Below are 23,105 nucleotides of genomic sequence, written 5' to 3'. Positions count from 1 at the left end.
CATCTTACGCCCCTCCCTCTGCCTGAATGCCTTCTTCTTCCTCCTAACTCTGCCTGAATGCCTTCTTCTTCCTCCTAACTTCTGCCTAGCAAGTGGAATGCTTGGTTTTGGGGTTCAGCTCAAATGCCATTTCTTTCATACAGCCATCCCTAATCTCGTACACTAGCATAATGTATCCCTTTTCTGAACTCTAAAATTACTTTTATATGACTTGATGTGAATTTAACATATTCTGCCATTTATGATTACTTTATATACGTCTCATGTATATGCGTACGTATGTGTATAAATGGCTGTCGATACATTTGGAATAGAGATGTATAGTTCACAAGGCTTGGACTTGTTCTATAATGGAAAGAAAAGTGAACTATTCCAACTCAGAAATATAAATTGATAGAGCAAGACAGTTACATAGTGGGGCTTTGGGTAGGAACTCCTCTAATGCAAGAAGGTGAGAGAAGAGGAAGCTGCTGAAAATAAGACGTAATTATTTATATGGCTTGATGTGAATTTAACATATTCTGCCTTTTATGATTACTCATTTATATTTTTTGCTTTTGGGTAAAGCACCCAAATTTACTTATTGGTTTAATAAGACTTCAGGAAGAAGATTAAATAAATACCAGCGTTCAGTCCACCATTTTGACCTGGAAGTCCAGGCTAGCTCTTCTTGGAACCTACCAGGAAGAGCTAGCCTGGACTTCCAGGTCAAAATGGTGGACTGAACGCTGGTATTTATTTAATCTTCTTCCTGAAGTCTTATTAAACCAATAATAGTAAAAGTGGGACTGCAGATAGAAGCACACGTGAGAATCCAAGCTGGCAAAGGCAAAAGCCAGATTTACACTATAGAATTCCCTAAAGCCTCAGGAATTGGCAGCACTCTGGATGTGGGAGTAGAGGGAGAAGCTAAAATAACATTTTCCTCCCCCTTAACAGGACTGAGGTCTTTATCCTCGTGCACAAACTTCACGCAGACCTAAATGCACAGCTCTCAGTATACTGACTTAACTGCATCTAGAAACCCTCAGAAGTGTAGCTGTGAGCCAGGAGTCCACGTGGATCACTGTTTTCAGATCATTCATCACTGTCCGAAGCTAAATGGACTTAAGGCACTATTAGTGGATGCTGCAGAAAAGCACCACAGAGAATGATGACTTGTAGAGCTCTTGGCTACTTTCCCATTTGCTAGCAAACTTGGAAAGTTGTCTGCTATTTCTCTGAATAGTAGTATGTCCAGAATATCCAGTGGGCAAGGAGTTAACCACTGAAGAGAAATAAATGACTAAGCCACACGAAACAGGAAATATTGTTCTCAGTTACGCTGGCCCTGTGTAATGATTTCAGAAGATGTCTTCTACATTTGAAACAAACTAAATAACAGAGGAAGACCTAGTTAGATAAAACTATTATAAAACCATCTGGGCCTAGTGCCTTTTTGGGAGGGATGGGTTTTCTACCTCATGAATCTTCATGAAGCTTTCTACACTTCTGTCAGTTTTTGTCACATCTACAGACACAAATGGAATTTCTGGGGGGTGAAATTCTTAACTGTGAAGGATTATCCCGCATAGGGTAAGATGCTTAGCATTCCTGGTCACCAGGAACTAAATGCCAGTAGAAACACCACCTCAATTAGTCATTGTGGTGAACCAATTACTCTCCCAGACGATTCATCCCAGAGGGGTGGTAGCAACTCTTAACTAACCACATAAAATTTATTTCTATAAATTCTCTATCAATTTTTAACATGTCTGAATTTGCGGTTAAATGCACGCTTCATATTATTCCAATATGTTGTTTTTTTCTCTTTTCTTAATCAGAATTGTCAGAGATCTTTAAAAAAACAAACAAGTTTGTATCATAATGATCAAGTCTATTGCTTTTTTGTTTTTTTATTTCACTATCTCTGCCTTTAGTTTTTCTTTAGTTAAACTGAGGTGTAACGTGTATACCATAAAGTATGTGAAGTATACTATCTGCTTTTATCTTTATTAATTCCTCTGCTACTTTCTTCTGGTTACGTTTTAGTCTTTCTTGTTTTTTAACAAAGGAATTTAAGGATATAAACTTTCCTCTGAGCATCACTTTGGCCAAATGTTATCAATATTTATATGAAGTGTTTCCACTACGAGTAATTTCTAAGTAGACAAATGGGGGGGTGGGGGGCGGGAAGGCAACTCACAAGACTAAATGTATAATACTAATCAAGAATGTAAGATGCTTAACTTCACTAGGTCACGCAAGTGCCAATTTCCGAAGCCACCTTTTTTGCTTATCATGGTGGCAACTACTGAAGATACTATTCTGTGTTGGCGGAGGTCTGGGGAAGAGTGCTCGTTCACACGAAGGGAAGGAAACTGAGCCCCATCAATGCGATGTAGACACGCACCGGCACTCTGGCGAATGCTCCTTTCTGCCAATGCCTTCTAAGAAAAACTCTCGTAAGCATGCAAGTATATGTGTACCGAATGTCCCCAGCAGCTTGATTTATCACAGAGAAATACTGGAGGCAACTTAAACATCCATCAACTGGAAAATGGAAAAACGAGTCATGGGATATTTAACAACCATTAAAAAACAATAACGCAGATTTTTTTTAAGAACGAAGACAAAATGATACCCCCAAATACAGACAGGGTAAAAGAAACACAAGTTTGCAAACCAGTTTGTAAAATATGATCCCATTTTAGCTTAGAAACAAACAAAACAATCTCACACAGTCACTTCTGTATAAAGACAGCAAATGGCCTGAAGCACACACCACACTTTCCAACTGGTCACCTCTGGCAGAACTGTGAGTAGCAGACAGGTGAGAAGAGCCCGAGCATTTTATTTGTATTCACTTCTGTATTATTGGAATGTTTTTTCCCCAGGGAGCTAACACAAATGTAATTTTAACATGGAATTGAAAAGCCCTCCCAACCCACCCCTCACTTTGTAGTTTCCTGAATTACAGTAAAGAGGGCTGAAAAGTCTGGTCGTCTCTCATGAACACGGCCCTTTAAAAATGGATAAATTAATTCATAAAAGCTGCCTAAGATAATGACATTAGTGCAAATGATTTGCCTCACTTTCACCTACCCTAACAGGCGTTCCTTCCAGGCTACTGTGAAACTGGCAGAGCCCATTTTCATTTTTAATGTCTTGACTCTTTTGTCTGAAAGCTCTTTGAGTGATCCAAGCAGCCTAGCCTGGAGGCAGGCACACCCCACAGGCGATGGCTCAATTACATCTGCTTCCTGCACCACCCACGCTCAACTGTTAGCCCAAGACAGCAGAGCTGGAAGACACCAAAGCAAAGGAGAACTGATTTGCAGTCAGAAGCCCTCCTTGGCAGTTCCCCCTTCACCTGGAGATCTCTTCATCTGGGGATAGAAAATTCCTATCACGGGCACCTGACAGCCAAGGAGACTGGCCCTATTTCTGAAGTTCATCTGACTTTTGTCTTTTCTTCCTGTCAAAGGTTGAGCCTGCTGTCTTGTAGTGGTTCCAGATCAAGTCTTTGAAAGAGAGAAAGAATTGGGATCTCCCTCCTTCGTGATGCTAAAGCTTCTTCCCTCACTAAGAACTACTTTCAAACAGAGCATTAAATTAACTAAGTACTTGTGCTTTAAGGGTTAGTTTCAATGTGATTTATTGTTAAACAACTAGAGAAAGCACTGGTGCTCTACTCCACTCTCTCTAAAAGTTTGAATTAAAAATCTACCATGTGATTGGAAGATCGGATACAGTTAAGATATGAACTCTTCCCAAACTGCTATATAGATTAAAAACAACTCAATAAAAAATCCCAGCAGGACTTCTTTTTGTAGAAATCAACAAGCTGATTCTAAATCTTTGTATGAGAAGGAACTACAATATCTAAAACAATTCCGAGAAAGAATAACAAAGTGGCAAAGACAATTCCATGGAGAAAGGACAGTCTTTTCAACAAATCCGCTCAATTGGACGTCCACATGCAAAAGAAAAATGAACCTCATACCATATACACAAATAAACTCAAAATGGATCATAGGCCTACATGTAATACCTAGTCATAAAATTTCTAGAAAAAAATATAGGAAATATATTTGTGACCTTATCCATTTAAAAAAGGGATAAATTGAACTTCATCCAAGTTAAGAACCTCTGCTCTTCAAAAGACACCGTCAAGGAAATTAAAAAGATAAATCACAGTCTAGGAGAAAATCATGTATCTGATGAACTTGTGTCCAAAATATATAAAGAACTGACAACTCAATAATAAGAAAACAAACAACCCAACTTTTTAAAAATAAGTAAAAGACTTGAACAGACACTTCAGTAGAGATAAGAATGGCAAATAATCACATTAACGCATGCTCAGCATCATTAGTCTTTAGGGAAATGCAAATTCAATCCACAATAAAGTACCACTACACACATATTAGCATAGCTAAAAAGTTTTAAAACCTAGGCTGGCCCGGTGGCTCAGGCGGTTGGAGCTCCATGCTCCTAACTCTGAAGGCTGCCGGTTCCCACATTGGCCAGTGGGCTCTCAACCACAAGGTTGCTGGTTCGACTCCTTGACTCCCGCAAGGGATGGTGGGTTCAGCCACCTGCAACTAAAGATTGAACACGGCACCTTGAGCTGAACTTCCAATGAGCTCCCAGATGGCTCAGTTGGTTGGAGTGTGGGCTCTTAACCACAAGGTTGCCAGTTCGTCTCCCACAAGGGATGGTTGGCTGCGCCCCCTGTAACTAACAACGGCGACTGGACCTGGAGCTGAGCTGCGCCCTCCACAACTAAGACTGAAACGACAACAGCTTGACTTGGAAAAAGTCCTAGAAATACACACTGTTCCCCAATAAAGTCCTATACCCTTTCCCCAATCTTAAAAAAAAAAATTTTTTTTAAACCTGACAATATTAAGTGCTGGGAAGGATACATAACGACCGTAACTCTCATACACTGCTGATGGGAATGAAAAATGGTACAACCATTCTGGAAAATGGTTTGGCAGTTTCTTATAGTTAAACATACATGTATTTATGAAGGACCCAGCAATCCCATTCCTAGCGTTTACCCGAAAGAAATGAAACCAACGTTAACAGAAAAGCCTGTATGCAAATGTTTATAATAGCTTTATTTGTAATTGCCCCAAACTGTAAATTAAGCAAATATCTCTCAGCTAGAGAATGGATTAACTGTGGTACATCCATACAACGGAATACCACTCAGCCACAAAAAGGAACAAAATACTGATATATGCAACAGTACGGATGAATCTCTAATGAATTCTGCTAAGTGAAAGGGGCCAGGCTCAAAGGGTTCATTTACATGATGTCTGATTCCATTGATACGACATTCTAGAAAAGGCAAAGTTATTGGGACAAACATCAGAGGGGTGCAGGAGTGACTACAAAGGGACACAGAATTTTTTTGTGTAATGAAACTGTCCTATATCTTGATTATGGCGTCAGTTATATGACTGTTATTTGTCAAAATTCACAGAACGGTACACGAAAAGGGTAAGTTTTACTGTATCTAAACGATAACCTTTGTTTAAAAGCTCCAAATGGAAACCATAAAAAACAAAACAAAGCAAAATTAAAAAAAAAACACAACTACTATGAAAATAACCACAAAGTTTCTGCATGCTAGAAGAGAAACCTTTCAAACAGGACTATTAAAATTAAGATCTACAAAGTCCCACACATACGACACGTTCTCTTTGCCACCCCTTACTTTCTGACCGGCCTAGCAAAGGGTACTTCAAAAGAAACCATCACAGCCCCATTCTTACCTGAACCATGGACTAGTTTAGGATTGAAAGGAGGTACTTATAACATCCCGTGAAGGACCCGACCCCTGCAGCTATAGAGCTGAGAAGAGGCCACAGAGTTCCCTCAAACTGCATCGCCCGTCCGTGTCCTTCCCGAGGAGCACAACGGTGGTCACAGATTCTCCAGCAGAGCACACTCACCTCTGTCGTGCCTGCGTTTACATCGCCTGGCTGGATCTCAGTCCTGCAGCACTCACTCCCTCACAGAGGAAACTGAATTTTGCAGAGGCGATGAAAGTAGGCCAAGGCGACAGAGCATTCTAGTTACCTGGTGGCAGCCAATCACGGGCCCCTCCCCAGGAGTACCTCCCTCTGAGGTCAGGACTCAAAGCGGAGTCTGTGCCGTCAGCCCGAACCCAAAGGGACCAACTTGTTGGGCTTGTTTTTCCACAGCACTAACGTGAGGCTTTACGGCTTGAGACCCCAAATCAATCTCTGCCATGGCACTGCCAGTCTCTCCTTTCACAGTTCTCGCCTAGTCTGCCCGGACCTTTGCCTTGCTTCATGTGCAGAAAGGTGGCAGCCAACGGCAGCCCAGAGTATTGCAAACGAAAAGAAAGCCATGACACAGCCACCACCCCAGACTGCCGGCGAACTACACTCCCCATCCCAAGGAACAGCAAATCATCACGTCCCTCCACCCAGGATGACAAACTAGAAAAATCCTTTCAGAGTTGTTTCTGCAGGGGCAGGGAAGGTACGTACCTTTTGTTTTTCCGTCCACTGACGCCAGCCTCTTTGTCTCCGCTGTTAGCAGGAGCTCATAAGGGTGCTCGTCGTCCTCCCTGGCTGTCCTCCCCTGAGGCCAGGGTCTCAGGGCTGAGGCCTACGAGACAAAATACACAGTACTTTTCAGGCAGCAGGCTAACACCAAAACAGGTTACGTCAAACAAATTTGAGACTGTTGGCTCCTTTTTCATTGGAGACGAAGAGAAAGTCAATAACTCAAGTGTCACAAGGAACTGCTTTTCTAGAGATGCGCCTGTACCTCAAATTTCAATGGCTTTTGATTAAGACACCCTCCCTTCCTTACTTAATTTTATCTTTCAAAAAACCCCAAATAAAATCCAAGGAGCGCCCCTTCCTTCCTCTCCCATCTCCACAGCGTCTTGCATGATCTCTTTTCTGTGGCTGATGCTTCCAGGTAGGGAGAGAGGCCTCTTTCTCCACGTCTCTTTCCTAATATGCACACCTACTACCCTAAGGCTGGAATCCTTCCCACCTTCTCAACTGGGAATCAGAACGATTCTGACCAACCCTGAATGACAGGCACTTACAAAGTGCTCTGTAAGTCCTCCACGTTTGGGAGCCTTTCTTCATAGGTCCTGCGGGTTATAGGGAAGAATTTCCCAAAAGCCAGCATCCTGCCACGTTGACAATATAATCTTAATTCCACCAATTTGGGTTCTGAGAACAGTCAAGTGGCTAGGCAGTATTATTTCGGTGGAGAAAAAGCAGCTCTGTCTGCTGAGAAATCCTAATCCAGGCTACAGGTGTCTCTGATGAAGTAACTAGACCAGAGCTGGCTCCTCCACCTGCCAACCAGCTTGAGTCAGCTGAGGGCCTGGTGGCCACGGCTAGTCATGGGGCCAGAGTGGCCAAGTTCAAACCAAACCAGAAATACGAGGATTAACGCTACCGTCACCCTAAGAGAAAGAATAGACCCTGGCTTCTGAGGGAAATTTTGGCTCATCTGTCCTAAGACTCCAACGTGTTTCACAAGCAAATTAAGAATAATCACATTCCATCTATCAGGAGAGGACACGAAAGCACAAAATCTCTTCTTGAGCAGTCTGGCTGGGTATGGGTGATACGTTACGAAAGAGGGGGTGAAGGAGAATCCCCAGTTCCACCTAACACATAACGGAAGCTTGCAAATGTGTCTATGGCACACACAGAAACCTCCTCCTTCACTGACACGTCCCACAGACCCCTGGAAACAAATCAGGTTTGTGATTGCTTCTTGGAGGCACAGCTCACCGAGTTACAGTCTAATGAGACAACAAGGAAGCTGGCGTCTCAGACTGAACCCAAGCCTGCAGCTCCTGTTTGTTAACAAGGCTGCCACTCTAAAGGCAGAAGACAGTCTCCTTCCAAATTCTGCCAGACACAGCCGGAACCTCCACCTCCTGGAAGCCACCTGGAAGCTAAAAGTTCTTTCATTACAATGAGCCGTCTGCCTGCATTACTTATTCCTTTGCCTCTTCATAGGAACACAATTAAGGGACCAAAGGAGGACCATTCAAGAGTTCATTCAGTGTCAACTTAACATCAAAGGCTTCACAGACAGGAATCGGTGTTCTGCAGGTTCACACACATAGCTCTCCCTTCGGCAGAGCCCTGGAAATCTGATTCTGCGGAGCGTTGTGCACACAGCAAGGGCTCTCGTCCAGCTCCAGGCAGGCCTGTCTCAGAGGTGTCTGACCGCCTGGAGGCCCAGCTCATAATATCCTTTATCCCCAGGCAGAACAGGGCTGACGACTTCCATCTGGGAAATCAGGCCCACGGACCTGTGTTCACTTCACGCCTGGTTCTTATGCACGACAACTGGAAGCAGAGAACCAGCAAATGTCAGAGCTGGAAGGGACCCAAACCGTTATAGTCCCAGCTAGACAGCACCTGGTTCCAGCTCTTCCATTTTGCAGGGGACAAAACCCGGTTCCCAGAGGTCTTACAGAGACAGCTCCCAGCAGAGCCGGGGCCAGAAAATTCACTTCCCCTGATTCTGGACCAAGCTGGCCTCATTTTTTTCTAGGAAATGTGATTTCTCCATCCAATTCGGAACTCTTTCCCTCTTTCAGATGTCTAATGGGAGTCCCCGCTCACACCCAGGCAACTCGTAGGGTGATATTTTTTGCCCGCTCCTGGCCCCTGCCAGCTATGGGATTAAAAATCTCACAATAAAGCAATAAACTGCTTTTCTCCAAGCCTTCCTAGTTCCCACTCGAGGAGCCCTGTGTCACAGTGAATATGGCAATAACTGATTTTCAACAGAAAGCATTCTGCTCTTTACTAAATTACTCCTTAATCTTTTTTCCCCTTTCTTCCAGGGATGGCAGTAAATCAAAGCCCCCCAAAAAACATATTCTGTTGCCACATGGAAAGCAACATTTTTGCTGCAGAGAAAAGCGACCACCAGTCACCAGTTAACTATGAGCAATGGAACGGCCAGGGTGGGGGTGGGCAGCTTTCTGGGAAGAGCTATCACAGCAGCTGCCACCTCCATGAACGTCAAGCACATCTGAGCACAGAGAAGCCTACGGTCAGTCCCCTGTAGGCTGTAGCCCAATGGGTGGGCAAAAACCTCTAACCGGTGGGGGGCGTGCACACACGTGCGTACGTGTTTAATGTTTCTAAGCCACGCTGTCCTGAAGCCAGGTACACTCAGCTTCCCTGAAAGGCTCTAGGGGTCATTTGACAATTACGAGCCACGGGAATAAGACACGAGCACTGGAGCAGATTGCTTGACAAATACCAACGTCTAAGCTTTGACGAAGCCAACGCCAACTGGGACATGAAGTTTAGGACAGTAAAGCTAGGCGAGTGTTAAGAAATAAAGGTGCTGAAGACCAGAGTCCAAAGAAACAAAACACCAGTCCACTTTTGGAGAAGACATCCATTAAAACTACAGCACACAGAATCACAGAATCTGCCTTGATCATTAAAAGGCTATGACCGGGTGGCTGGATGGCTCAGTTGGTTAGAGCGCAAGCTCTCAACAACAAGGTTGCCGGTTCAATTCCCTCATGGGATGGTGGGCTGTGCCCCCTGCAACTAAGATTGAAGACAGTGACTGGACTTGGAGCTGAGCTGCGCCCTCCACCACTAGATTGAAGGACAACGACTTAGAGCCGATGGGCCCCGGAGAAACACAATGTTTCCTAATATTCTCCAATAAAATGTATTAAAAAAAAAAAAAAAGGCTATGACCCAGACCATATGAACTCTATCTAAATTCATGTACTTATAAACATCAATAAGCAAAGCCAGGGTTCTCAGTCTTCCAAGTACTGACTCTCGTGGTCCAACTGACCCAGAATTCCAGGCTATTCAGAAGCAAGTCCTAGGGGATGTATCTCAGACAGAGCGACCCACCCAGGAGAGTAATGTGGTGATTCTCCCCTACCTCTTGACACAGTTATTGCCAAACTGTATGTTCTAGAAAGCCTTGGGAGAACAGAAAGTCCTGGTTGTCCAATATTTCTTTAAGAGCTTTCCCCTATCCTGGGGCATTAGGAATTTTAATCCAAGTCCGTGTTAAACAGGCGCCACGAGGCATTTATACAGACCCAGCCCCAACTGAATATGCCCCGCGTTACCAGCGTCCTCCTTGTAAAAGGGCGTAATGAGGCAAATTTCTATGTAAAGACATGTAGGGATTTACTACAGGCACTTGTGTCTGCAAGCGAGGTAGTATTCCCCGGAGGCTGTAATTACAGAGACCCCTTAGCTGAGACACGATAATAAGCATTTTTTAATTAAGACACAGAAAGAAGTAAGGACAGAATTCGCACCCAGCATAGAAATCGTCTCCTATCTCCGTCACTGACTTTTACACTCTTAAAAGGGCTTCCTTGGATTTATACATTTTGTTAAAGCCATCCCTCTGGTTCCAAGTGTGTATATTAAATAAAAGAACCCACTTCACTGAATGGTCCATGGCAATACTGTAAAAAAAACTAACTCCTACTTCTAGGTATAAAGTAATGAGACTAAATTGACTAGTTTATATTAGCTGATTTTTAAATTAAAGAACTAGAGGGCATTGGATGAGCTACAAAATAAACTATTGAAATTATGTAGGATTTCAAATAAATACTCAATAAACATTCTCTGAGTGACAGGAAGTGTTAAAGGAGCATTTTGAAGATGAAAGATCAAGGAAAATATGATTTTCTTCATAAACCTAAGCGACAAGATTGAACTATTTGCCCCATGATAACATTTCTTTTTTAAAACGATGGAATATTCTTTTCAAATACCCTTTGATTCCTCCACCCCCACTCCTCCTATTTTCTTCTAAGTGGGTCTTTACCACCTTTTCCATGTTTGTCGTAGTGCATACTCTTCATGTGAAATGAAGAGGGGAAAACACAGAGACAGAACCACCAAAGCCTGCTCATATGACACAGTCCAGGGAATAGTCTCATTAGAGGGACACTGTACATTTTGTCTCAAGAGACAACACGGGCACAAGAGCAAAAGTGAGACTGGTTAGCACATGGGAGCAGGAGAAAAGGTGCATGCTTTCCTTTCCTTGTGGCTAGGTAGATCAATAATTGGCCCGTCTGCTAGAGAGCACTATTAAAATTCTTTGAAAGGTCTTGTTCCAGATAACTGATGTACACATACACACCTACTAATCCAGAAAACTGGTAAGAAATGAGAAAGCAGTCTTCTTTAAGCACACACTGACACACTTTCCAAAAATCCTATTTCAGTGACGGGAATAAATCCATCACCCCCTACCTCGGATGCTGTCAAGGGAAGAAACTTCTTATCTGAGCGGTCCTCCTCCTCTTCATCGGGGGGTGGCTTTGCTGGAGGCGGTGGACGTTCTCTCTGTGGAAGAGAAAACATAAGGACGTCACAATCTCTTTTTTCAAGTATCCAACATTTGGGTTAAGGCTCATCTTAGCCCTTGGACATGGAAAAGAGTCATGTGAAGAACTCCCGAGAGACCAAACTCAAGGTTTAGCCTCTGAACAGATGGAGAACCCTGCATACATGCGTCTGAACACACACACAAACACATACACTTCAATTAGCGTGCTCTTTGCCTTCTGATGTTTATAGCAGAGATTATAAGTGCCTCTTTCATATCCTTTACCACACTGAGTAATAGCAGCCCTGAAAACACGTAACTGCCTTGCCAAAAAGGTCCTTCATAATACTGATACATAAAACTCGCATATAGGAAAACACATGGCTCAACTTTCGGGCTCCTCTAAAAAGAGGAAACAGCGGGTGAAAGAATCAACTGGTCAAAGAGTTCTAACAAACCAGAGTTATCAAGGAAGTAATGAGGAATGTAATCAAGGACAAAAGCATCAATTCCTGTTCAAACTTTGATGGCATCCCCATCTGTTAGCAAAAGCTCAGACTGGCCTCTTACCCTTGGTCACCGCCTTCAATAATTCCTATCATGTATCATTAGCATATGAAAACCACGTTTCATCTTAGCCCATTTTTAAAACTAATATTTGTCAGTTATCTGCCCTAGCGTAGGGGTTGGTGAGCTTTTTCTTAAAGGGCCACAGAGAAAATATTTCAGGTTTTACAGTCACCTCCGCCTGTGTACTACAGAAGTAGCCACAGAAAGTATGCCAATGAGTGAGTGCGGCTGTGCTCCAATAAAACTTGATTCACAAAAAGAGGGAGCTGTTTGTGGCTGTCGTTTGCCATCCATACCCTGAAGCACGACACTCACTGAAGAGGGGATGAGTTAGATCATGGGTGGTCGATTTCAAGAATACACAGAATGATCTTTGGTGAAAGAAAGCTAAAGAGTGGTTTGCCACTGTACCTGCAGTACTGTCAACACTGTTTCTATTCCAAAGCTTGATAATCAACATTCCTACAGGGAAGGAAGTGGGAACCTGAAACAGGAGTTGGATTGCAGGCTCGTTCCCCGGCTCGTAGGTGAGTTTGCTGTGTTGCTAGGACAGGAGTATTTAAAAAGTCAAGACGGAGGTGAATGCAGAATTATGTGAGAGCCTCAGAAGAAATCTGCAAGGAAAGATATTCCTCATGTTTATGGAGCTGCCAGAATTAGTTATCATTTGGCATCCATGATCTCTCTACTGAAACACTGCTCAGTATTATACGCGGTGTGATCAAACAATACCGTGAATGTTTAAATTTAAAAACATGTATTACAGTAAAAGACACATTGCCATTAATCCCCCTCCCTTATCCCATCATTCTTGCCACTTTCTGAAGCCGTTCTGGAAGTCCTCTTTCATGAGTGTCTTTAGTTGCACTGTTGTGGCTGCCTCGATGTCCTGAATCATTTTGACTTTGGGGAAAAGCCAGAAGTCGCACGATGCCAGATCCGGTGAATAAGGTAGATGAGGACACACCGTAATGTTTTTATTTGACAGAAATTGCCGTATACCAAAACCGATGTGTGACACGGAGCATTGTCATGATGAAGGATGATTTACAACACACTTTAAAACACATCTTCTCTCAACCGCAGCTCACACCCAACTGACTGCACCGAACAAGTTGAAACTTGTCACACACTGTTACAAAGTTCAGCGCATTTCCATTGGATGGCACTTGGCAGCAGTATTCACCATATTCTGTGATCACAACGGAAAGACTCGTGTCACACATCGCTTCTGGTACAGCAATTTCTGTCAAATGAAAACATTACGGGTGTGTCCTCATCCACCTTATTCACTGGATCTGGCACTGTGTGACTTCTGGCTCTTCCCCAAAGACAAAATGACCATGAAAGGTAAACATTTTGAATCGATTCAGGACATCGAGGCAGCCACGACAGTGCAACTAAAGACACTCACGAAAGAGGACTTCCAGAACTCCTTCAGAAAAGTGGCAAGAGCGATGGGATAAGTGTGTTTGAAGTGAGGGGGAGTATTTTGAGGGGGATTAATGGCAATGTGTCTTTCACTGTAATAAATTTTTTTTTTTTTTAAGGAGGCACAGCTCACAGTGGCCCATGCAGGGACTAAATCAGCAATCTTGGTGTTATTAGTACCATACTCTAACCAACTGAACTAACCAGCTACTCCAATAAATTTTTTTTTTTTAAAGAATCTTCTCTTTTTTTTTTTTAAATTTTATTGGGGAATATTATGGAACAGTGTGTATCTCCAGGGCCCATCAGCTCCCAGTCGTTGTCCTTCAATCTAGTTGCGGAGGGCACAGCTCAGCTCCAAGTCCAGTTGCCGTTTTCAATCTTTAGTTGCAGGGGGCACAGCCCACCATCCCATGCGGGAAATGAACCAGCAACCTTATTGTTGAGAGCTCCCGCTCTAACCAACTGAGCCACCCGGCCGACCACTGGCAGCTCAGTGGCAGCTCGTTGTCTTCAATCTAGTTGTGGAGGGCGCAGCTCACTGGCCCATGTGGGAATCGAACTGGCAACTCTGTTGTTAAGAGCTCACACTCTAACCAACTGAGCCATCTGTCTGCCCCATAATTTTTTTTTTTTAATTTAAAACATTCACCATATTTTTTGATCACACCTCCTAACTTGATAAATCAGTCATTCCCATAGTCCCTGGAATCCAATGGATGCCCAATGGCAACAACTTCAACACAGATTCGTAAGTTCAAGCCAAACAGAGCAATGTAGATCAGATTCCCCACTGAGTCCCACTTTCCCCACCCTTCTTTGCTCCGGAAGGGTGGGAACAAGCCTTGTTCCAATGCCACTTTCTAAGGTAGGGAACAGAAAAAGCAGCAGGCCTATAATCTACACCAGTTATCCAACCTTGGGACACAAATAGCTGAGGAAAAACAAAATGAAACATAACAACAAAGGACCTACCTATCCTAGAGGCTTCCCACAGCTAAAGGAGCCTAGAAAGAACAATGTGAAAGAAAGCCTTTGGTGGATGATGTGATCACGGGACACTGGAAGGAGAAGCAGGATCCTCCTTTTTCTAACTTTGGCCTGGGGCCTGGAATACAGACCTGATTTATACATAACTTCTATTATGTTTATAAGACGTAGGACAGTCCCTCGGCCACAGTTAATTACCAAGGCCAGGAACGTAGCAGAGCCACAATATACTCAAGTGAAAAGGGCAAAGCATGCACCCCAAGATGCCTCAGTTTCTACTTAGAAGGACCACAGGAGGCTGGATTCCCAGAAGAGGATGGAACAAAGAGACTGTAAATCCGAAGCTAAGCCCCAGGAACTTGGCTGTTCAAAGCACGCTGCAGCCGTAACCCTGTGTTCTTCTTGCAAAGCCTCCAGCTCCCTCTACTGGGCATCATCTGCAAATACCACTTCACGCAAGGCCTTCCCCGCGGGTGGATGTGCTGAACTCATTTGTCTAACAGTGAGAGAAGTGAGAAAACCAGCTCTGGCTACAGCAGCACTACGCCAGCGGTGCTCGGCAAAGACACTGCTCTCACCACGCACAAGTTTCACCACGCCCTTGCTCACATCCTCTCTGGTGGGCTACCACAAGACTGCGAGGCCTGTCCCAAATCCATACTGGGCAGGGCAAGGAGCCTAACAGAAAAGAACACCCAGAAACATCAGGCCACGCCCAGGGCACACCCGAAAAAGCCGAGGATCACCTAGCAGCAGCCAAAGGATCATCAAAATGGTCATAAACCGGATTCAGAGCAAAAGGAAAAAGCCAGCTTCTCCAACAAGAAGAAATAATATACACACGAAAATATGCCTCAAGGTGGGATTATCACCGGGATCCTGTTAGACCACTGGCCAGGTCAATAAAAGCACCGTGCTCAGAACCTCAAATTACTGTGCCTGGCAACGCAGGAAGGATGGCCAGTGGGAGGCCTGATCCAGGCTTAGGCTCACAGTAAAACCCAGGGGAGGAAATGGGGTCAGGAGTCTGAAGAACAATGTACAAGGCCAGAAGCAGAAGCAAGTAGGGAAAAAAACAGTGAGACAGGAAGGTGGGCCGTGCGAAGGAAAAACTCAGGGCTGTCCTCATGCCATTATTTCAATGGCTAAAGGGGTTATAACTGGCAAAAACAAGACTGCCACATAGTAATACTAATACATGCAATGTCTGATTAAACCTGGATACCACCCTGCCGAATACAGAACTCTGTCCAAAGCCAAATGGATAATCCTTTGAGGGCAAATGGAAGGTGAGCATGTGCTCACAGGAACCTATTTCAGTGAGCTCTTTCACCGTCTGAACTGCTCTTCAGTACACAGCAAAGACCCCAAAGGCAGAAGCAGCATTAAGGCTAAATAGAGATACAACGCATTCATTTGTTCTCAAGCCAAAAAGTCACAGAAAGATGCAAGCAGGTTATACTGCAATTGCAAACACCAAACTTCTATCTCAATGCCAGCTGTATCGTTGAACCCCACTAAGCAAGAGGGAGACGCGGGAGAGCCCAGAAGGACCGGGGGAGGAAGATCCAGCCCTGTGACATGCGACGTGGCACCAGGGCACACACTTCCTGTCCCCGGCACCGCACACAAGCACAAGGGACAACATGACCCCCAGGCTGCTGAGGGCCCCGGGCCACATACAGGCCTCACTCCAGCAGCTTTCGCAACTCCTGCTGCCTCAGCCTCCCTGCTCACGGAGTCCCGGTCGGATGACCGCCCGCTGGCCATGCTGTCCAGCGAATGGCAGGAGACGGCATTGAACAGCGCCTCGTAGGGACCCTCTTCCTCAGCGCTCACGTCGAAGTCGATGATCAGTTCAGTGACTGCCTTCTCCACGTCACCTGAAGAGGACAGGAGAGGGCCAGAGAGTCAACGAAAGGAGAGCACGGTCTCAGATTGCCAACCACTGCCACCACCGAAAGCTTCTTCAATAACCTGGACCGACAAACACTAATCCAGTACAGGAAAATGAATGACTTCTTTGCTCCATGGACAGGAATAAACATAGAGAATTTCTTTATAGCCTGAGACGTGAACAGATTTTTCTCTCATTCAATATGGAAAACCCTTGATATCTATGAGAGGTAGCTCCCAAGACCTTCATAAATCCCCAAATACCTCAATACCATGAGAGCATAAAGTTAAACCACAAAATATAGCAAAGTATAACTGAAAATCTTAAGTAATCCTTTACATTCTTAATAAGACCTTCCATGTGCTCAAGCAAAACAGGATGCAAAGCCTTCTCTGATGGAGCCTCACTCACTGGGTAACTACGAACCTCGGAGTAGCCAAGATCCAAATCTGTGACTGCAAAACTACCCAGGGATCTCTGGGTCACTTGCAAATAGTCCAAACTATAACTGTAAAATCCTTGAAAGCTAAGAGCTTAATGAACTACTAATCCCATTACTAGTAGATTCTGAGGTCAGGACAAAAGTGTGACCGGGAGGAGGGCCAGGACTCCCCAGTAAAGACAGACTGAGCTCCCTTTCACCCTTGTATCTATCTCCACACTCCCTTGAAAAATCCCTTTCCCTGTTTAGTGTCTGGCTTTGTTCTGTTTCTCTAGCCTTTATTGTGGCTTGTGTCTGGGGAAGGTGTCAGTCAGTATTTTGTTTTTCTCATTCATCAGGACCCAAGAGGCTGCTCAATAAATCTGTAAAGGTGGATCGTGGCAGTGCTAGAGAGGCTGGACTGCCTCAGCTAGCACCCAGAGCACATTTATGGGCCAAATGATACATTACCAAAATCTGCCACTTACATATCTCCCTACCAACCAGATGACACTCATTCAGTATTTACTGTGGGCCAATGATGTTTATGACTCTATAGTGTGTATTAGAAAAAGGTTTCACTGAGATTTGAATTCCTTTTGACATTACCCTGCCTAGTTCACATCCCAGAAGAGATCTCATAGAACCAACAGTGAAAATAGAGAATAAAGCAGGAAAGAAGAGGGCTGCTATCAGAGGCCTAAGCTATGTCCAACAAAGCTTCATGTAGCACTTGGAAAAAATGAATTTGAATACAAACTTATTAAGTATTCCCAACTCCCTGAAGTTGTTATTTAAATTAAGAGTTTCCATTCTGCCAAATTCTTTGTAAGCTGAGAGGCCCTTTGCTGGCAGAGAAGAGCCGCCTTACCCTGAGACTTCTGGGATATGGAGTCCATGCTGGAGATGAGAGGTGGCTGGGGAGTGGGAGTTTTATCTACCTCTTTTGCACTTCTTTTTCCAGTCATGTGATCTATAGGGAAAGACAAAAAACAGCTGCACCAAATACAAATGCCTTGGTTTGGCCAGTGTGTCCTCTGGTCACCCCAGCAGAAAGACAGCCTGCTACCTTCAATGAGCGCTGCAATCTGCTGGCTCTTCTGAGAAGGCAGTTCCCGGACAGTGTCCAGGGCCGTCAGCCCACGGTTATCTCTTATGTTGACATCAATTCCTAGAAAAGTACAGCAGGTGGACAGCGCAGTGAGCATTTTCAGGTCAGCCTCACGGGGGGTCCAAGTCCAGGATTCCTACCGCTCCCTGCAGCACGACCACCAGGTTTCATCCAAAGCCACTGAACCCAGCTATTCATGAACAATTCATACATTTGCAATCAGTCAGTGGAGACGTATATACATTGGGTTCAAATGCAGCAGTGAAGTCCCCCTCTGGGGAAACGGGGGGAAACAATCCCAACCCTGGCATGCTGTGTAGACAAGAGCGCTGCCAACCTCTCACCTGCAGCCAGCAGGATTTGCACCACATCGGTCTTGCCAAACAAAGCAGCCTCATGCAAAGCACTGCCCTTCTCCGTCTGGAAAGCAAACGAGAGCGCAGAGCAGGATGTCATCAGAATAGTGACCCAGGTTTGGCGTGGCTTCACACGACAAATGGGACATAGACAAGAAGGGACAGGAAAATAAAACAAACCACACAAAGTTCTCTGTCATTATCTTTCCCATTTTTCTTGTCTGGATTCCAAAACCACGATCGTGGCCTGTACATCAAGGGTGTCTGATGTGCCACCAGCAGGCCACACGTGACTAACTGCACAGTTACTCTTGGAGCCACCTACTGGTAAAACTCCTCAAAACTCCACCTTCCTGGGTGGAAGGAATAATGAGAAGAAACGTACAAGGGAAAAAAAGCACCTTTAACTTCGAGGGTGGTTGGGTCAATGCAAAGCCTAGGGAATGATGGCTCCTCTGAACGGAGAAAGACCAACCAAGGGAAAGGCTAGGTCTCCCGTCAGCCAGGTCAAGCTGATGGGACTCTGGAGGTGCTACGCGGTGGCAGTGGGAACACGCACATAGGAAGATAATGAAACTATTGGAATTTCGAGAGCTCATCCGTTATCACATCTTTTCAGGGTGCAACGACTATAGATGACCCCTGAAAAGAAGCCAAAACTAACAGACTCACTTGGTGAGTTTGTCTCTCGAGTTTACAGGAAAATGAGTCAAGGAACGGAAGCTCTGACACGTGATGCGAAACGTGCTAAGTAAGAACACAGCCCAGCAGCACGGCGTTTGTGCCTCTTCCCAGGACGGCCCCGAGCCTGGCAGGTGTGTGGGCCGCTACCTGGTAGTTGCTCTCCATGCCGGCCTCCAGCAGCACCTGCACCACGGCTCTGTGGCCGTTCCTGGCCGCCAGGTGCAGGGGGGTATGCTTCTTAGTGTTGCAGCTCAGGAGGTTGGGGTGTGCGTTGAGAAGCATCTTCACCACCTCCAGTCTCCCGTAGAGCGCGGCCAGGTCGAGTGGCGTCTCGAACTTGTTGTTGCGCATGGTGGGGTCCGTCAGCTCCTCCAGGAGGACCTTCACCACTTCCGTGTGGCCGTACTGCGCGGCGCAGTGCAGGGCCGTCTCATTGTCGTTGTTCTAAAGAGGCAACAAGCAGATCGCATCAGAATGGTGACTGCCATATGACGGGGACAATCACACATAAAACCACTGAAATTTAAATGAGAAAAATAGCAGCAATACTTGGGGACTGACAGAAGTCGGTCAGCTCCAGACACACTCCCCTGAAAGCGAGGCCGAGGGCTCCGATCAGCCACATCGTGCCCAGTTACCACCAGAGGGGAGCAGTCACCTCCTTGGCACGTGCCGTCTCTCTCCCCTGTGCTGTGAAGGACACGTCTCCAGATTGCAGAGAGACCGAGCTAGGAAATGTGGCAGGCCTTGGGCAGAAGCCCTGGCACGGACGAATGCCAATAATATCACTGCCATTGATTCATTTGAAACTTCAACTGGTTTTACAATTTATATTTAGCCAACCCTCTGGTTCTGATTCTGGATTGGTTGATCATCCATTGCCTCACACACAAGCTTTTTTGAGAGTTTGTCATCTGCTTAGCTTCTTGCATGCAAATCAACCAGCCAACAATGAAAGGAACAGAGCAGAGCACCAAAATCACGCTCAAGACATCAGCCAACAGCCATTTCCAGGGGAGGGAGGCACAGAGGAACTCGGACCCTGAGCCGCCCTGGGCATATTCCAGAAGCCTGCACCAATCAGTACATGCAGAATCCAGCACGGGGAAGCGTTTCTTACATAGGAAAGACTCAACGAGACACTGGAATGTTTTGTGTGAGAGGTGCAAAATATTCAAATTGTAACACTGCCATCAATTCCAATTCACGACCCCATGGTCCTTTAATGCCAAATTTGCGTCCAACTACAGGGAGAACTTTGGATAAAATAGGAGAAGCTTGTGCTTTTTCAACTCTCGGCAGCAAACTGTTACCTATTCCAATTATGCTCTTTCTTTTACTACTGACAATGTATAATTAGAGCAGGAATAAAGTGCTGTCCATGCCCTTTCCTTTTTTAGAAGCACTAATGAAAATAATTGTCCCACAAGATTTTGAGATTCCTGAATTTATCCGGGAGGCTTCTGCCACTTTAGGGAAACAAAGCTTATGAGGGGGTTTGCCCATTGAGTCAATATTATGCACCTTTCAGGGGTCAAAAGGTAAAAATCAAATGTTTCCACAATTGCTTTAATTGTATTAATGACGTTCAAAGGAATGGACCAGAAGTTACCCAAACATGCATGCAGTTCCATCTGCTTTTGACCTGGCATTTGACTGCATCATTTTCTCCAGCTACACCAAGGGTACCAGAAAGATCCAGAGCTGCTGGGAGCAAGGACCCAAGAGGCCAGAATGATAGCAAAGAAAATCTTAAAACTGAAATGAGGACAGAAAAGGGTGGTAGCAGGAGCCACATGCAAGATAAACGCACACAAATAAACAGAGGACACAGCACTGAGCTCAAAGGTGGTTCAAGAGAGCAGCAGCTGAGAAAGTGCAGGCGGTCTTTATGGCCTCGGGCAAAGGCAGTTAGCAAGGCCCCTGTGATAGAACAGGGCCCAGGGGCAAATTCCACATGGAGGGACTGGGAAATGCTGGGCGGAAGGTAAGTCCGCAGGGTTCCCTGTGCCAAACAAACCATCAGGACACCCACTTGGAAGGCCCAATTCCTAGGCAGCTATGGCATGAGTTCCCTGAGCAAACTTAGAGCTGTCACTTAGTTTCTCATGATGAAACGACAGCTACGACAACAAAAACTCACAGGAGCTTTCTGCAGAGTGATCCTGCAGCCAAGTGGCAAGTCGAGGAAGTTGAAGAGGATTCTCAGGGTTATACATCTCAAGAGTAGCCAAGCAAGTCAGCTTATTCTTGTTAAAACTCCCATCCAGAAAACCTTGTTTACTCGGAAGCAGATACTGTTGTCTCTTTTATATCCAAGTAGTCGACCAATGAGCAGAATAATCTGTCCTTGATTTTGTAAAAAGTATGCCATGAAGACTAAAGAACTGTAAAACTCAAACTACCCACGGTGGGTGGGGGGAGTCTTCCCTGTTTTTTTTGCCAGAACTAAGACAGCTGCCAAAAAGCTGCCTTGCTAAAAGGACAAGGTTTTGATCACGACCAGGCAAATTTCGCACCAATACGAAAAATGGCCTAAGCACATCTCTGCAGAATATTAGGCTCATATTCACAGTGTAGAAAGCATCCTACTTATGTTTCAGTCCTGCCAGACAACTGCCTGGTAACCACAATAATCTTGGCTTTATGTGTGCGGTGAGCACATCTCTCGACTATTAAACACAGGCCACCGCAATGAGCTGTTACTACCATTTCCCATGTGAGTCTGACAACTATACTGGCAGGAAGTCACTCTGTGTTGATTCATGGACCCACAAGAAGGGGAGGGATTCCAAAGAGCGCAGACTCATAACCACCTGGAATCCTTCTCTTTTACACCTTCCAAATCACAGCACAGTGCTCACACCACCTCAGGAGTTCCCAGAATCACAGTACTATGAAGCTGGACTGAGGAAGGGCACTGAAAAGAAATACCCCAATAATCCCCAAAGTCTTTGCACAAACTCTCCGTTCCTGCCCATTTTGAGACCACTTTCATTTTTCCTTGCTATGGTCAGAACTTCTAAGAAAAAAAAAGATCCCTATGTACACCCTTTATATCTGGAGACCCCATTCAATGTGTAAATCCATTATATTTAGGCGTGTCCACACACACACACACACACACACACACACACACACACACAGCAGGAAACCATACAGAAACATTTCCATGGCCTTTCTCTTCTCGGACTATTCAAAACCACTATCACCCCCCAGTGCTTAGGTTACAGCCAACTGAAATCTTGTCCATTGTTGACAGAGACCTGAGTTAAGGACAAACTGGGTCTACTGAGATTTAGAAGATACAGGAGGAACACGACTACTGAGCCCATCACGTGAAGGGGAGTCTGACCTACTCTGTAAGGCGCTAGAGATAGAACTCTGACCCACTGACAAAAGTTTAGGAAGACAGATAGCAACCAAGCATAAGAAACCAAAAATCAGTGGAATCCCCAAAGAGTAATTCTGTTTGTTATTAGGAGAAACAAACAAACAAACAAACAAAGAGGCAGATTGTCCATCTTTTAGGTGAGAGAAGATTCCTGCTCTGGGTGGGAAGTTGGCTTAGATCAGTGGTTCTCAAACTGGCTTCATTTTGGAATTACATGGGAACCTAGAAGTAACTGACACTAAGCGCTACCCCACAGTCACCAAGGCAGCACCTCAGAGGGGAAAGCTCGGGAAGACTATTAGTAAAAGCTTACCAACCTTGTAGCCTTCAATCATTCATCATCATCAAGAACGAGACGAACTGACATCACGTGCATTGTGATGTGATGCACTAAAAAGGGGGGACACAATATTATTCCTGTAGCACCCTTACCAAAAATGTATAACCTAAATCGAGGAAATATCAGAGAAACTCAAACTGGGAGGCAGTCAACAAAACAACGGGCCTATACTCTTCAAAAATGTCAATGTCATGAAAGACTCTTTAGGCTGAGGAACTGGTCCAGGATGTGTATGATCCTGGACCAGAAAAAAAAAATGGTTCTAGACGACATTCTTGAGACAATTTGTGAGATTTGAGCATGGATTCTATATTACATAACTGTATTATGTCAACGCCCAACTTTGAATGTGATCGTTGTATTGTGATTATATAAGCAAATGTCCTTGCTCTTAGGAGATACACACTGAAGTATTTGGGGCTAAAGGTCCTGATGTCCATGACGTAATGTCAGATAGTTCATCATCAACCTACAACAATTACATACGTGGGGGAGAGGGCACGCGTATGTGACAAAATGTTAACAACTGGTTTATCTAGGAGAAGAGTATAATGCAGTT

At 44.8% G+C, this 23,105-nt stretch overlaps 1 protein-coding gene across 9 annotated transcripts in view; it reads right to left on the bottom strand.

Moving 5' to 3' along the window:
* The window catches only part of ANKS1A (ankyrin repeat and sterile alpha motif domain containing 1A), a 169,913-nt gene that overhangs the window by 75,456 nt on the left and 71,352 nt on the right, over window positions 1-23,105 (bottom strand). For 8 of the 9 annotated variants that reach the window (XM_033102811.1, XM_033102805.1, XM_033102804.1 and 5 more), the window contains 7 exons: window positions 18,960-19,256; window positions 18,117-18,192; window positions 17,731-17,832; window positions 17,533-17,634; window positions 16,027-16,226; window positions 11,277-11,369; window positions 6,513-6,633 (listed from right to left, as the gene is read on the bottom strand). In XM_033102811.1, the coding sequence (XP_032958702.1) occupies window positions 6,513-6,633; window positions 11,277-11,369; window positions 16,027-16,226; window positions 17,533-17,634; window positions 17,731-17,832; window positions 18,117-18,192; window positions 18,960-19,256 (991 nt within the window). Of the gene's footprint in view, window positions 1-6,512; window positions 6,634-11,276; window positions 11,370-16,026; window positions 16,227-17,532; window positions 17,635-17,730; window positions 17,833-18,116; window positions 18,193-18,959; window positions 19,257-22,523; window positions 22,565-23,105 lie in introns of those variants that run through there. The other variant, XM_033102810.1, reaches the window with a different exon arrangement.

Source organism: Rhinolophus ferrumequinum, chromosome 3 (genome assembly GCF_004115265.2).
Source record: "Rhinolophus ferrumequinum isolate MPI-CBG mRhiFer1 chromosome 3, mRhiFer1_v1.p, whole genome shotgun sequence".
Taxonomy (NCBI): Eukaryota; Metazoa; Chordata; class Mammalia; order Chiroptera; family Rhinolophidae; genus Rhinolophus; species Rhinolophus ferrumequinum.
This window is presented reverse-complemented; position numbering and strand designations above follow the sequence as displayed.